The 17,555-nt window shown below is 35.4% G+C and overlaps 1 protein-coding gene across 1 annotated transcript; it reads right to left on the reverse strand.

Annotated features, from left to right (window-relative positions):
* Window positions 1-359: 359 nt before the first annotated feature.
* Sgt (small glutamine-rich tetratricopeptide containing protein) lies at window positions 360-1,571 on the reverse strand. The gene has a single exon (XM_067766163.1). It carries the CDS (start codon window positions 1,467-1,469, stop codon window positions 531-533), a length of 939 nt encoding a protein of 312 aa, XP_067622264.1. The 5' UTR covers window positions 1,470-1,571; the 3' UTR covers window positions 360-530.
* Window positions 1,572-17,555: the final 15,984 nt, after the last annotated feature.

Consider the following 17,555-nt stretch of genomic DNA (forward strand, 5'->3'; position numbering starts at 1 on the left):
CAAAGGGGAAATCAGTTGATGCATTTTGAGCTCCCAGAATCCGAAAGCGAAAATTATTTTTTTTTTACTTTTGGAAAAAGATATAAGCAAGAAATCTACACGTGGTTGTTGTTTTAACACACCCTTACATTAATGCAGAAAGGTATTCTGTACGGATATAATTTTGATAGCAAGTCGGTGCTATGCGTCAATACAGGTAGGTGTTCCGTGCAACAATAAAAAAAGATACGGACCATCCCAGGGTCTTTTCCCCTTTTTTGCAAATATCTTTTATTAGAGACACAATTCAAGGTCTATACTTTATTATTTTTAATTTGTATATCGATGGTGCACTGTCTTGCAAAACGTTATCCAAAAAATTTTTAAGTTTGAGTTTTTGATTTTTAATGTGCCTTAGTAATCATTTGCACCAAAAAATATATATTTAGAAGCAGCATAAAATTCTTCATACGGGCTGAATGCTTGTATAAAATTTAGCTAGATGGACGTATTTTACCGGATACGAACATTAAATCGCCTTCACTATATATTCACTGTGTAGGCGGCTGAGAGTCCGATCTTGTGCTGAAACCTTCGTTAGTGCTACCATCATTATCCGTGGACAACTGGCTTGCGAAGGACTGAAATAGTTGCATCAAGCCGTTGGGGAGTACTGAAGGGTCAATATCAGCGCTATTATGAGTTGGCACCCTAGAAAAAATTTGTGTCACTGCATTCATTACTAAGGGATTTTGAGACAATATTTGCAACTGTTGTATATCAATGTCTGCATTGTTAAAAATATTCCGAAGCGACGGTGTAGATAGCATAGTATTGATGCCTTCTGTAATTTGTGGAATAGTATTCCGAATTTCAGCTGCCTCGCGAGCAACTTCCAAATTGTTGCGATAATCTTGGTTATCAGGATCCAATTCGATAGCTTTCTCATATGCTTGTTGTGCTTCGAGGTACATTTTTAAATTAGAATACGCTATACCCAACCTTCCATAAGCTTTGCTATAAGTCGAGTTATATATTAAAGCTGTTTTACAATCTGTAATTGCGCTCTCATTATTATTCAATCGGATATATGCTGCTGCTCGATTGCAATAATAAATGGGGTTTTTTGGATCAAACGTTATGGCCTTATTATACTGTAACAGAGCCTCGTTGTATTTTCCATTTTTCATAAGACGGTTGCCCTCATTTTTGTAAGTTTCTGCTATTTGCTTTATTTCCGCGTTTTTTTCAATAAACAAGGACTGATATACTTCAAAAATATCGATTTTTGTATTGGTTTTATTATCAGTAGCACTGCTACCAACAAGTTCATCTAATTCCGTATCTTCAATATCAAAGGCCGTTTGTAGGCATTGAACAGCGACATCTACGCTTTCCTTGGAATCTGAGGATAACAACTGGGAAACACATGGGCCCCGCAAAAATGTTATAAATGTTCGCACAAACTCTTTCTGAACCTTGTCAGCCATGTTTAATATTGAAATCAGCTATTTATTTTACCAAAAGCTATATTTTCAGTGTGAATGTATCGATACTAGTACAGGGTTGGTCATATGCGTAAAACAAAATTTGTGGTAGAGTTGTGCTTTTTCGTTCATTTCAGAGATTCGGATCTTTCGTTCTTTTTCTGATGAACGAACAAGTTGTTCTTTTTGTTCACTTTTCAAACTTTTCAAGTTTAATAAATGTAATAATTAGTTTCTTACAAATAATGTTTTTCATAAATAGTCCACACATAATTGTTGTAGCAGTGCCACACACACATGACCACACATGTCTTTAGTGTAAGTGGCATCATCGACATTCGCGCTCACTGTGAATTTCAGCGTATGTGTGTATGAATCTACGGTAATAGTCTAGTTGAGGGGCCGACTGCTAATACGCTACCAAAAATATCGAGAGAGGAACACCTTTCTGCGTTGGCGGCCTTCGGCCGCGATTATAAAAAATAACCCTGGGCTACGCCATGCAAGTCCGGGTGTGTGGTATAACCGTGGCTACCGCCACGGTGATGCACGATTTTTTTGGGGGTAAAAACACAACAACAACCACATGGAAATCGCCAACTTCAACTGCAAATATCTCCGGACAGAGATAAAATTTTTCTTTTACGGATTATTGTTCTCGAGATTAATACGCGTCTTTTGACACCTCTCTCGATATTTTTGGTAGCGTATTAGCAGTCGACTATTACCGAATCTACAATGTTCGCGAACGAGAAGAGAGAAAGAATAACTTTAGATAAAACGAACTAAAAGAACTAATGAATTAAAAGAACAAATAGAACCGAAATCGAAGATCTAGTTCACTTGTTCAGTTGAGAGACCCGGTCAATTGAACAAGTTCAGAACGAAACGACCGAACTCTAATTTGTGGGCGCTTTCAGTAATGGGTGAGACACAATGCCGCATAGTCATAGCGAAAATAAAATTGCGCATAATCATAGCCAAAATAAAATAGATTTTAAATTTGGCTGCAGCTTTTTGACATAATTTTCTATGAACTATCTGTCAAAAAAGCTGCAACCTATTTTATTTTGACTATGACTATGGGCAAATAGGTTTTAAATTTAGATGAAGCTTTTTGACATAATTTTCTATGAGCTATCTGTCAAAAAAGCTCCAACTAAATTTAAAACATATTGGTCCGTAATCATAGTTGAAATAAAATAGGTAGTAGTGCAGTTTATGGTACCCACCGAAATTTGGGCCAAAATTTTCGAGTGAGGTATCAGAAGACGCGTATTCACGTCCGAAAGCGGAAGTTAACTTTTTTTACTCCTTTAAAAGTTATCCGCGGAAAACAGGTTTGAGTTAAACATATTTTTCCGCACGTTTACAATCTTTTAAGTGCACACATCACTTTACTTTTTATATTTAGTATATTAACATAATCTAAATTGCACGAATTAACGAAAAAATTATGTTAAATTTCACTAATTTACTTATAAAATATCAAAACAAATATTGCAACAAATTTCTGTCGAAATGAAAACACATGAAAGTGAACAGTGTTGCCAGCTCACCAACGCTGGTGATTACTTTTGTTGTTCTCTGTTAGGATTAATACATGGCGGTGGCGGCTCAACATAAATTTAAATAAACATACAATTACATTGTTTTTGTAATTACTGAATATGTTGCAATTTAATATATTAAAACAGAAGAGAATACGTCTTCAATTTATAGAAATAAAGAGATGCTGGCAAATATTTGGAATTTTCATTTTGGAACAAGTGCATAATACATACATTTGTCAAAAAAAAAGTTTGGATTTTATATAAGGTGCCACGATTTTCAAATTTTTGTTGATTTGTAAGAGTAGATGGGGTCCTAAAAATGACCAAAATGGAATCCGCAGCTCTAGGAAACTCTTAGTTTATGAAATATAAGCTTTTTAATTTCCAAATTTAGTAAAATTTTAACTTAAGTCCTGCTCTTAAAATTCGGGTCGCACATGTCGATAGCAGTATCAAAAGACGCATATTTGCGTCAAGATTCAGACCCCGAAAGCAGAAACTATATTTTTTATCTCGTTTAAAAGTTATTCGCGGAAAACCCGTCGGTACTATTGTCGCTTTTTTCGTTGTTGCAATTAAACAAACGAAAACATATGAAGGTGGTGAATAGTGTTGCCAGCTCCGCAACAATGTCTTTTTATCTTTGTAGAACATTATAAGGTAGGGGCACGTCGACATAAATGCAAACAAACATACACTATCAATGTATTAATTTTTTTAAAACTCTTTGAATAATTTGTAGTCTAATATTATTTGGGGTGTTGACATTGCTCGGGTTTATAATCGGATTCAGTTGTATGCGTAAAACTGCTTGCAATTAATTGATTCACTCACTGTATTGACCAATGAAATGTCATCAAAAATGAACTTCTCTTCCTTTCTCTTCTCTTCTCTTCTCTTCTCTTCTCTTCTCTTCTCTTCTCTTCTCTTCTCTTCTCTTCTCTTCTCTTCTCTTCTCTTCTCTTCTCTTCTCTTCTCTTCTCTTCTCTTCTCTTATCTTCTCTTCTCTTCTCTTCTGCAGAAGGGTGTACTACGCAGAAAGGCACGGTAATTCTGGGTACAGCACTTTTTTGCATAGGCGGCCTTCGGCCGCGATTATAAAAGATAATCCTGGGCTACGCCATGCCAAGTCCGGTGTGTGGTGTAACCGTGGCTACCGCCAACTTGATGTCTTCCGCATAGTACACCCTTCTGCGCAGAAGGACATCACCGGTTACACCACACACCCGGACTTGGCATGGCGTAGCCCAGGGTTATTTTTTATAAGTGCGGCCGAAGGCCGCCTACGCGGAAAGGTGTTTCAACTTTTCAAAATGAGTAGTAAAAATATATATTTTCCTTTTTCTTTATTAACTGAAAGGTGGTAAGGTAATATTTATATTTGTTTTTTTTTTTTGTATATGTGGCAGCACAGCTTTGTAATGTCATCAATAAAATACCCTTCAAAAAACGCGGTACTCCATAAATAATGTAAGGAATACTCCTTTGGGAGTAAAGGAGTATTCCAAAACTAATCTGTATTCATACGAAAAATGTGCTCCAATTAACATTGCGATGTCCTAGGAGAGGAGTAGGTGATCCCACTCTCGTTTTGTTTGTGAGTATTCCATAGAGTACATATGTGAGAGTACTTTCCAAAGAACTTTCACTGTAGTACTCCATGGAGCACCCACAGAGGATCATATGCCAAAGTACTATTGAGGAATTGTGTCGGAAAGAAATATCGGAGTGAATTTAATTTAAAATTAAGGTAAATGTAGAAAGCAATACAACTTTTATATTTTTTACTACGAATATTCTTATGTTATTTAGCATTTGCGTGAATAAAGAAACTAATATTTCTCTATACTATAGTATGTATACATAAAACCAGTTCGCGGTTGCATTTTATCAGAGTTGCCATAGTAAAATTTTATTATCAGTTATTTGTATGCAATATTTTACTTTTGGCAACTCTGTTCGATCGTCATCGTGTCGTGATCACGGTCGTTAAAAAACGAGCAATGATCGGCTGATGGTGGTCCGCAAACGCATTGCAAAGGAGTATTATTAGAGTACTCCAACATGAAAAAAATGGAACACGTAATCCAACAATTTTTGCAGGGTATATATATATAAATGTACATGTTGCTACAAAAGCGCGAATGATTTAATAAAAACATTTATAATAAGTAAAAACAATGCAAAAATGAAATGTGAAATATACGAAGATGCAATTTAAGTTTATCGTTGCCAATTTATATAGATATGTATGTGGATTAAGGTTTTGAAAGATGTGTAAATTGTAATTTAAAGTGCTATATAAATTTACTAAATTTGCAAACTTTAACAACAAAATAACTTTTAAATTGTAAGTTTGCGCACTTTAAAATATATATATTTGTGATCGGGACAACTCTCTCTTTCATTTTATACCAAGTTTTACCCCGAACTCGGGGGGTGCTATTCTAAGATTTTCCCAATTGAAGACGTATTCTCTTCTACTTTAATATATTAAATTGCAACATATTCAGTAAATTTCAAAAACAATGTAATTGTATGTTTATTTAAATTTATGTTGAGCCGCCACCGCCTTGTATTAATCCTAACAGAGAACAACAAAAGAAATCACCAGCGTTGTTGAGCTGGCAACACTGTTCACTTTCATGTGTTTTCATTTCGACAGAAATTTGTTGCAATATTTGTTTTGATATTTTATAAGTAAATTAGTGAAATTTAACATAATTTTTTAGTAAATTCGTGCAAGTTAGATTATGTTAATATACTAAATATAAAAAGTAAAGTGATGTGTGCGCTTAAAAGATTGTAAACGTGCGGGAACAATATGTATCACACAAACTTGTTTTTCGCGGAAACTTTTAAACGGGTAAAAAACGTTAACTTCCGCTTCCGGATTCTTAATCTAGACATGAATACGCGTCTTTTGATACCTCACTCAAAAAAAAAAGGCCCAAAATTTCGGTGGGTACCATAAACTGCACAATTACCATAAAATAGAGTTTTATTGGTTTAAACATGGCAGAGCTGTAAAAAGATTAAATCAATTGAGTGTGCATTCTCTCAGCATTCTTTTAAAAGTTTGTGATTTTTTTGCATATTATAAATCTCCATTCCTGAATGGCTTAAAATACTTTAATTCAAAGCTAAAGTTTGTGTGTTATTGAATGGTAATATATAATTCAATATAGAGTGTGAATGTAGGAACCACATGCAATCTTTAATGAATGTAAACTTGAAACGAATGCACACTTTTTTCCATTCAGTACTAAATACTTTTTTCCAAGGTTATTTTTTTGTATACTTTCATTGCCATCAGATATGTTTAATCAATATAGCAGTTGGGTGCAAAAAAGGCGTAAAATTGGTCAATAGGAAAATAGCCTGTTCTAATTATTCAAGTAATTTAATATTTAAGAATTCATGAGCTTAACACCGGCTTATAATTATTGAATATCAAGATATAATTGAATTTGGCTGAAACTTCGCAAAGACAATTTATTGCTTTCTTGCTCTATGTCAGAATGTTACTACTTATTTTGCTATTGTTGTAAAATGGATTTTGTAAATAAACACATTGTGCATGTACCAAGTAGAGTAAGTTGTGGATATTTTTGTCGATAATATAAAAAAAACAGATTCTTGAGTTTAAGTCATTTAAATACATCAAATTGCATAGGTCCATCGGCGATTTCGTTGGAGCTTCCTAATTCCGAGATTTTCGATAAACATATGCCTATTTCCATGGTATCGTCCTATGGTGATTCAGGCTTTTTCTATTCACCTGATTCACTTTCCCCGTTTTCCTTCATCTGTGCTACAAAAAAAAAGTTCCATTGGGAGAAACTCTTCAGAGGTTATTGACTGGCTCCATCGGACTACAGTTTTTTTACAGCTCATATTTTAACAGTGTTTGACGGAATATAAATATAGGACCCGAGTAGTTGAGAATAGTCTCTCTGGCTATTTGCACGGCATTGGTAAATGATAGACATTTTTTTGGTTGAATTCTATCTTACTTAAGTAGATTTGTATTCAAAGTTAATTTCCTTACTGTCAAAAAAGCTACAACTACCTATAGAACCCTCTTTAAATTACTAATTACAAACTATTGTGTTTAGAATAATTTATTATTATTATTATTTATTAGGATAATATAAAATATTACACTAATTTGAAAGCACACTAGCTACATTGGCCTTCAGAGGGTTTAGAAGAATATTTTTCTTAGAAAATAGAATATTGCTATTGCAATTTGCAAACTCACAAACCAGTATAGATACAGCATTTGACCATATACAGCTAGGAAGAATATATGGAGGAACTTAAGAGCTTTTATAATGTATTGCCTTTTCTTCAATTGTTTAATCACCAATTGGGGACGTGCAAAAATAGGCTAGTACTTTTTAATGCAAGCCTTTTATATGGCACATTGGCAACACTTATTTAGAATGATAACAATTTTCGGAATAGAGATGTTGAAATATTTGTAATTTGTTTTTTTTATTATTAAATTTTTAGGAAAATTTCAACATGAATACTTTTCCAGTTAACTTCTTCGTACTTTATTATCATTTAAATATGGAAAATCTGGTAATCACGGACAATAATTAAAATTTTGTTTTGATATTTTGAAGTGGCTTTATTAAATGCAACCATGTGATATTTGAGCGGGTTTTGTGCATGTACGACATTTTTCATAATTGATTGGTACTAGAAAAGTGTGTGCACACTCAGCAAAGGCTGCATTCATTTGAATGCTTATTCTGTGTTGAAAAATGTTTGTGTTTCATTCAACTACTGCATTCTTTCTTCGAATGAGTTAAGGAGTGCATTCTTTTTTTCCACTACTGAACGAAGAATGGGTTGACTTTTAAGCCACACTCATTAGCAAGGAATGAATGAATGAAGAGAAAGAATTCTTAAATCAATGATTTAAAATTTCAATTGATTGCACAGTTTTACGGCTCTGAAACATGGTTATAAATTAAATATCATTTTAACCTTTAACACCTTTAAACAAATTACCCTTAACCGATCCGACACCGGCAACAAGAAAACTTAAATAAAAACTCACCTCCAAACAAACCCGTCAATGTCCTACGCAGAATTACTGTGCATGGCGTAGCCGGTGTTGGATCGGCTAAGGGTTATTTTTTTAAAGTGCGGCCGAAGGCCGCCTACGCAGGAGGGTGTACTAGGCAGAAGGACATCACCGTGGCGGTAACCACGGTTATACCACACACCCGGACTTGGCATGGCGTAGCCCAGGGTTATTTTTTATAAGCGCGGCCAAAGGCCGCCAATGCAGAAAGGTGTTCTACGCAGAATTACTGTGCATGGCCACCAAAAAAGAGCTTTTTCAAATTTTTGGTAAATAAAGACTAGAAAAGTTAAAGATGTATATCCATCAGATGAAAGGTATTTTTATAAGTTATTTTTCAATTTTTTAATTTTTGAAATCCATCCACCAGTTTCGGAGATATTTTGATTTTAAAAATTCATAATTTCGCCCTTTGACATGGAATTACCCCCAAACCTTTCAATTACACCAAAAAAGAAATGTACCGTTGGAATCAGCATAAAAATCTCTATAAAGTCCGATTTATATATTTTTTTTTGACAAACGTATGTATTCTGCACTTGTTTCAAAATGAAAATTCCAAATATTTGCCAGCATCTTTTTATTTCTATAAATTGAAGACGTATTCTCTTCTGTTTTAATATATTAAATTGCAACATATTCAGTAATTACAAAAACAATGTAATTGTATGTTTATTTAAATTTATGTTGAGCCGCCACCGCCATGTATTAATCCTAACAGAGAACAACAAAAGTAATCACCAGCGTTGGTGAGCTGGCAACAGAAATTTGTTGCAATATTTGTTTTGATATTTTATAAGTAAATTAGTGAAATTTAACATAATTTTTTCGTTAATTCGTGCAAGTTAGATTATGTTAATATACTAAATATAAAAAATAAAGTGTTGTGTGCCCTTAAAAGATTGTACGTGAGGGAACAATTGTATCACACAAACCTGTTTTTCGCGGATAACTTTTAAACGGGTAAAATAAAGTTAACTTGCGCTTTCGGATTCTTAATCTAGACGTGAATACGCGTCTTTTGATACCTCACTCGAAAAAAATGCCCAAATTTCGGTGCGTACCATAAACTGCACAATTACCATAAAATAGAGGTTTATTGGTTTAAACATGGTTATAAATTAAATATCATTTTAAGTCTGTTATAGTCCACTTAAACACTATTTTATCTCTAAAAAGTATTTTAAATTTAAAATGACATGAGCGCGATTTTAATTTTTTAACACAGATTTTAAGTTGTCGGTATGCTCTCAAAAATTGCAAGAAATTAAACAATTTGCTATTTAAACGCGATGAACTTAAAGGGAAGTGAAAAAAGGCTTCCCCGACAAGCAAATATACGTCAGGAACGAATTTATTATCGCTTGAATTCCTATCATTATATTTGTGACAAAAATTACAGAATTTTAAAATGTGCGATGGTTACTTGGCTCCACATATGCGAGATCTTTAATTAAGGTTATTCCGCATTGTTGTTGTTGCTGTTGTAGCAATAAGGTTGCTCCCCAAAGGCTTTGTGGAGTGTTATCGATGTGATGGTCCTTTGCCGGATACAGATCCGGTACGCCCCGGTACCACAGCACCATTAAGGTGCTAGCCCGACCATCTCGGATTTATGTGGCCACATTAAACCTTCAGGCCATCCTCTCCCTCCACAACCCCAAGTTCCATGAAGAGCTTAGGGTCGCCTGATTCGTCTGTTAGTGAATCAGGATTCGCCACGGATAGGTGAGGTTGATAATTGGGTTTGGAGAACCTATATATTGCGCTGGAAAACTGAGGGGTTGCGCTACACAGCCCCTTTTATCTGGTGTTTTAGTCGCCTCTTACGACATGCATACCCACCGCGGATTTATTCTGACCCCCTAACCCGCTGGGGCATTATTCCGCATTCATAGCTATTTGTGAGTTTTGATATTTTAGTATCTTTTGAGGAAAAAGTAGCATCCAATATTAATTTTGGCATTAAATATAGAGTATTCAATGGAAGGAATTATTTACCACAGGCGTCGATTTTTAATATATATCCACAAGTTTCAAATGACGCGTTTTAATTTCGGAAGCAATAATCCGAAGGCGACAAAGTCATGCCTTTACTTTGTCATGAGATGTTTACAAAAAAGTTTAAAATTTTTATGTTGTTGGTGTAATTTTGGTGATATTTTTGTACACAGAAAGGAATTAACTAAAAAGGTGTTTTGCGCGGATACAATTTTCACCAGTTTCGCAGCCGTTTGAGGTTAATTTTTCGGTTTTTTGTGAATATCTACTAATAAAAGAACAAGTTCTTATTTTCGACTTCTGATGATTGAATTATTATTACAGAATTCTTGAATTCTGCTAGGATTTCATTTTGTGTCCTACATTTCCCTTTAAATTTGCCAATTCCTCTTAAAAAAAAGCGTGAAATAAAACACGGAATATATCAAGAACTAACAACAAAACATTTTAAGATCTGCTTGGTACGGCGCTGTTGTACTACTTCCCTCCTTTTTCACCCCTTCTATGGCATGGCCGACTTGAGTTCAATTATTTTCTAATAAAAGGGACTTACACTTTGCAGGTCCATGTACAATGGCTATACTATACTATACTAAACTCCCTATATTTATACTGATTTTGCGAAGACAAACTTGATTTAACTTGATTATCATTGAATGTCCTGCATACTTATTAGTATCGAGGTTAGAGATATCCCTATTCGGTTTCGGGTCTATTAAATTAAACGGCTTTAACGGTTACGACCACCTAACATTTAAGATTTGCATCATTTTGGCCGTCACATCTGGCGTAATGAAAACAACTTTTCTTTACAACATTCTTACAAACTATATAAACTATTCAACATGAGTATGAGTGTATGAGTGGATAGCCTTGTTGCTTCCTTTGCTCTAAGGAGCCCAAATCCGCTTCAACTACTTATTCGTTTATGGTGCGAGATTTGAATAATTTTTTATGTCGATCAAGTACATTCATTTATTCCTGATGATGGTTTCAGATTGGAACCGAAATATCGACCAATTATATAAATTATAATACCACAAAATACATGGTGTTTTATTTAACCTTGAGGCCTTGAGCTCAGCAATTAACCAGAAAGTTAGAACGAAATTAAATAAATTTTCTTTCAATAAGAATTTTCATGTTCAATTAAAAGATTGTGTACTCAATTTTAAATTGACGGTTGATAAAAAACAGCGAAATTTTACAAAACGCTTGCTAATAACTTTTAAATAGAATTGAATGATAATTATCCGCCACCAGATTATTATCAAAACGCATTTTCAGGTATTCCTTTGACAATTTTTGTGGTATTGTAAGAGTTTTTGTCACGTAAAAAATTACATATTTTATACGTGGAGTCAAGTAACCACGATTGTAAGGAACAGGGTGAACTTTTAAAATTTCTAAAAAAATTCTTCATATCGCCAATCAATGCCTTTTTTTCATGCGGTTACCCTGTCCATGCTTATTTTAGCTGAAACTGTGTTTAATTTGTCTATGATAGACCACAATTTCAAATCCCATTTTTTATTTAGGCAAGATTTTAACTAAAGAGTATTTTAGTCAGCGACTATGATTACGGGCCATTTTATTTTGACTATGACTATGCGCCTATAAGTTTTAAGGGTTGGATTTTATATAAGGTGCCAAGATATTCAAACTTTTTTATTTGTGGGGGTAGAGGGAGTCCTATAAATCACCAAAATGGAATCCGGAGCTCTAGGAAACTCTTAGTTTTTGAAAAAAAAAAGGTTTTAAAAACCCAAATTTCACGTTGATTTCTTTAGAATTACGCACTTGGAATAAGTTAATATCGGCCCCTATTATGAGCGTTTTTCGATCTTCGCTGGCTATCGAACATCGAAAATCGAATTTGAAATTGGTATTATGACATCTACGGCTGAATTCTGTAATTCAGTCTCATCTCAAGTCTCTAAATTTGAGATTTTCCTTTAGAGACAATTTTTGTGACTTGAGATGATTTCGGTATTCAGTAAACGAAAGTCACAAAAACAATTCACCATATCAACGAAATTCACCAAAATGACAATTGAACAAATAATATAGCATTGCATTTTGTCAACGCAATGTTGAGTGGTGTTGTGGCTGAGCTCGCTAAGACACCGTTCACAACTTTTATAGAAAATCCGAAAGTGTGTAGGTTCGAATCTCAGCGGCGCCACTAGAGTTCGATGTTTTTTTAAGTATTTTCTGTTTTTTATTTTTTTCTATGCTTATTTTAATTTGAAGAATAAAAAGAATATATTTAAAGCGTTTTTCGCAAATAATTTTCATAATTTTTCTGAAATTTTCACGTTTGTGATCTACCCCGGCCCAGCTCACAAATTAGTGATTGCTTTTGTGTGGCTGGAGACGCGAGACAGCTTACAGAATGGCAAATTGTCTCAAACGTGATTTTCACCCCAAATAGTCTCTAATAGTGACTAGAGACGGCTTACTGAATTCAGCTATTAATCTCTGTCGAAATTTTCGTTGTGTATCTAATTTTGAAGCGAATAGAAATTTGTTGTCGATGCTGTATCGAATAGAAGAAAATTGTTTGAAACGTAAGTTTTTTGTGTTTATCTTCTACTTTTTTGCTAACTAATAGTCATTTAAAACTATTTGTATTAATCGTATATATTGTAGGATGCTTTATTTTATTAAAATTAATATCCACACAAAAATTATTTAAAAGTAAATGTTATATTTTCATGATGCAAAATTGAATAATAATGAAAATTTTGGAAAAAAAATATTGAAAATTTAAATGTAGTAAAACGTATTAAAATTACAAAGTTCAAAGTAACATAATAACAAAGTTAAATAAAAATAATTGAGTCAATATAATTTAAGAAACCTACATATAGGTCCAAGGTCGTGAATTCAAAACAATTGCTTGGAAGATTGGTTTCAAAAATTGGACAAAATCTGTTTATAACAAAAGGAACTTGCAGAAAGGATCAGATGGAAAAAATTCTGAGTGCATTCTCGTACCCGATTCTCAGTTGAGACAATCCCTAGCGCAAAAACTGAGAATTGTTGCCAATTTCAAAAAGTTGGAATGGACTTGGCTCTTGTGCATTGTTGCAGCCATTCATCTTTACTGTATAGCAAGGACATTAACCCTTCTATGGTCATTATTAAGTTTAGTTTTTAACACATGTAGCAACATGTTTAGAAAACCACAATGTTTAGAAAGCTACAATTACGCGTTGAAATTTATTTCAGCGTTTTATACTTCTGGCTAGTTGCAGTACTTAAGCTTTTTTCTTCATAATAAATAATTTTGCTTTTATTTTATTTGACAGATGATGGGAATGCGCCTTTCTGAACGGTTGATTTTATCGAATTATCGAACAATGACACTAGTCTTGATCGAATGAGTGTTATAATACCGAATGAAAATTCGTGCGATCAGCTCTTTCGATCACAGTCGAAGATAGAATTTGTTTCATAATAGGGGCCATTATTACATTAACCCATGGTTCAACTATATACAGGTTGGCTCATCTGTAAAGCAACAAAATATGTCTGTTCAAATTGTCAAAATCTGTGTATTGGTGTTGGTGCGAATGGTATGGAATGGAAACATAAAACTTAGCAGTTTTTGTATGTGTAAGTAAAATGTTGCCAATGGGTTGGTTTCATTTTGAGTTTGCCATCTCCTTTTGACAATCCCTTCGACCATGCAATGACATAAATAAAATCAGCTGATGAGATGAGCCAACCTGTACATAATTGAACCATGCATTAACACTACAACACAGGTACTCGTTACCTCATCGATTACTTAATCGTCACCGATAACTTCGTCACCAATCATCGTCTTAATCACTTTTACATTGCTGTCGTGAAAAAAGTAACGCACGCGCTCTCTCAAAATAGTATACGCGTGACTCGCTTTCTCGCTCTTACCTATTGTGTTTTCGACATCCCTTCTCGCTCGATGTTATTTACATTTTGAAGTTACTTCTTTAGGTATGTTTTTCTTATCGCTAACCAAAACATATGCAACAACAACAGTACGGGTTACCTTCTGTCAAATCGTTTTTTGCATGAATGAAAGGCGTTCTTTTTGTTTAAATAACATTTAATTGTAAATAAATTATGTATACAATGGTTTTTACAAATAATTTTCTAGTAATTATTATTATTAATATTATTATTATGTGCATATTTATTGGTACAAACTACATATGTATATACATAAACCCATTTGTAGTCGTGCCCTTTCTGAAACCATTTTGAGTTTCGGAGCTCAGAGTGATGGTGCCCAATTTTTCCAGCGCTGGTGGTGTTGTTAGCATCAGTGTGCAGAGATATGAGTGTTGTAGATTTAATACCGGAATATATGCAGCCCCAATTCTGCTATCAAAGTCGATTTGAAGGTGTTGTTGAGCCTTTGAAATTGACCCTCTCCCATAATATGCATGGTAGGGCCTTATACTATTTTCACACAGACGGCTTATTGAATAATAAAGGCAATTTTCTACATTAAGACGCTTATTGAGCTCAATCTTCCCTACAAAATTCGAATCTATTATTATTTCATTAGTAGCTAATCGAATACCTAATGAAGTCAAAAGCACAATGCAACTCTGTTGGTAGCGTTCCGCTTCCGTTTCCGCTTCTTAGTTTTTGGTGTGTTAAGTGCTTAAAAATGTCATTTGTCTAAGCAAATGTCATTGTCTGCATGGCGGAACGATACAAGGTGGCCGCATCGAACAGCTGATTATAACCTTTTTTATTTGATTTGATACATCAACTACCGGCGCAGTACGATTTTGACATTTATCCATCGAATTTACAAGTACATGGAATTTTTTTTGTTTGTAGGTATGTCACCATGCTCCCACCTTGTATCGTTCAGCCATGATTGTCTGTCTCATCCTTCATACTAATCGAGCAGTTACTTCTGTGTGAAAGCAAAAAATTTACGATTTCATTAGCAGGTGAAATGAGATCATTAAGTTTCTGTGTGAAAACAGTATTATATGTGATACTAAAAAGGCCGAGGGATAGTTACCGCAGTTTTCTTGTAGCTTGAGCAAATGTACGTCCTTCTTACAGCCACAGCTGGAATATTGCTATGCCCACATCGTCAAATAAAATTATCTAGAATGAAAAAGAAACGAATATCAGTAATGATAGATAAAAAGTGTTTAATATAACCGGAAAAGTGTTTAATAAATACAAGATACTCAAGTGAACCATGCCAAGGCATCTTCGGGTGGCGGGGGTACCCGAAGATTATAACAAGGGATAATTGATAGATGTTGGGATAATAAATAGTAAATTAGGCGTGCTACAAAAACAAAAACGAATAAATGCAGATGACTGTTTAATCCATTATGCGAAGTTCTTTGAATGGATGTGCAAATTGAAACTGGCAAAGTACTGCTAAAACTGCTTTCCCGAGTAACCCGGGAACGAATTGATATGCCTTCGTCTATTCTTCTTTAGCAGCAGTGCCGAGCACCAGTTCCCTTTTCGACAGGAAAGTAAACGTTTGGTTGTCTAGAAGTTTATCACATGCCAGTACAGAACATACTCGTTTGCTGGATCTGACCAGTACATCTACTTTTCCCAGATTTTTTGGGCTCAGCAAGGGTATCCACCTGAATGGTGCATGTGTACCCTGCTGCCTGGCCGCTCACCCAACAACACCAGGTACGACGGAACTTGCCTTGTGGCACCCAAAGTGCACTCATGCTTCTCATGGCTCCAGCGGGTTAGTGGGCTTAGAATATACCCGCGGTAGCTATGCCTGTCGTAAGAGGCGACTAAAATACCAAATTGATTCAAGGGGGTTTGTAACGCAACCCTTTCAATGGGTTGCCAGCGCAATATATAGCTTCCCCACCCCATTGTCAACGTCACCTACACGTGGCGAAACCTGTTTCCTTAACAGCCGAGGCTCTGGCGACCTCATGTTCCTTATGGATCTACATTTGAGTAAAAACCAAAACAAAATATAGGTTAGGTTGAACTGGCCGGTTCATGAGGACCTCACATAGACTTAATGAGTCCGCAGTGTTACCAGAAGTTTGTTTTAACGACCAAGTTGAAAACCCTATCAACAACCACGACCTATGTTATAAAATAACTCCTTCTTCTTGACAAATATCTTGACATTATCACTCCTAATAGCTGGAACCTTAGCCTGACAAGCGCAGGGAACGAGCACAGAACGTGCTCGATCGTTTCCTTCTCCAATCCGCACTTCTTACATTTGCTATTACTGACCAAGCCTAATTTAAAGGCATGTGACGCCAGAAGGCAGTGTCCAGTCAGAATACCCGTCATGAGTCTACAGTCCTCTATTTTTAATGATAATGAGAATATAAGAATCAGTGTTTATGAATAACATATTTAAAGTAATCTCGTACAATAACTTGATCGATGGCTACATCGCCATGTAGGTAGTGTGGCGTTCCACCTTGTATGTAGGTACTGTATGTGCTCAACCGTGCAAATTGACCTTAGCAGTAACATTATTTACAAGAACGTTGCCTGGTATTTGTGCAGGCATCAATATAGCATACATTGGTCCAGTTCGGCGTGCACCAGCCACTGGTACAATCACTTTTGAATTTAATATAGATTAAATGTGCAGCAGTACTCCGGTTGTGGCAATATGTAATGGGCTGCTCCGTCTCTTGGTACGGCTGTATAAGTATGGGCGGCTGCAATGTATTACTAGTCTGCTCAAGATCGTATGGTACATAGATGGCTCGAAGACTCCAGAGGGGATTGGAGCCAGAGTCTTCGGACCCAGAGCCAAAATATCAGTACCTCTAAAAGCACATACGAGAATTTTTCAAGCGGAAGTATTCGCCATAAGTTGGTGCGCTAAGCTGAAACTTCAGCGCTGATACCCCAATGAAACAATTGCCATACTCAGTCAGACAGTCAGGCCCCACTAAAGGCACTGGTCCTTGAGTGCGTAAAAAATTCGAATCAATTAGGAGCATAGAACCTAGTACTCTTGCCCTGGGTCCCAGGCCATAGGGAATTAGAGGGCAATGAGCAGGCGGACTCTATCGTTTAATTTGTTGCGTCCCTCCCACAAATTATCATCCTCCAAGCAGATCCATTCAGCGGGTCTGTGCCATAATCTCCTCCTCCGGGAAGGTATCGAAACCAATCCGGGTCCTTCTCCTGACCCGGTCCTGAGAAATGGTTTTATTGCATTTGCCGGAAAAGAATCTTTTTAGGACGGTCATACTCTTGTCAGTGTGTCATGGGCAAGGGATGGTTGCACCCTCATTACATTATGAGAAAATACGTCACCTGAGAACACAGCCGTATGAAGCTGAAAAACACAAGCAGGTCCTCAGTGAATTCCACAAACAGGCGTCGGACTTCTATGCCATGAATTTCCCGGTGATTCTTGTACTCAAAGAACAAAATTATCAGAGCAGGAAC

Source organism: Eurosta solidaginis, chromosome 2 (assembly GCF_040869045.1).
Source record: "Eurosta solidaginis isolate ZX-2024a chromosome 2, ASM4086904v1, whole genome shotgun sequence".
Taxonomy (NCBI): Eukaryota; Metazoa; Arthropoda; class Insecta; order Diptera; family Tephritidae; genus Eurosta; species Eurosta solidaginis.

Bases quoted from the DNA above. Each gene is read 5' to 3' on its own strand.
- Sgt (XM_067766163.1), bottom strand. From the start codon at position 1,469: ATGGCTGACAAGGTTCAGAAAGAGTTTGTGCGAACATTTATAACATTT.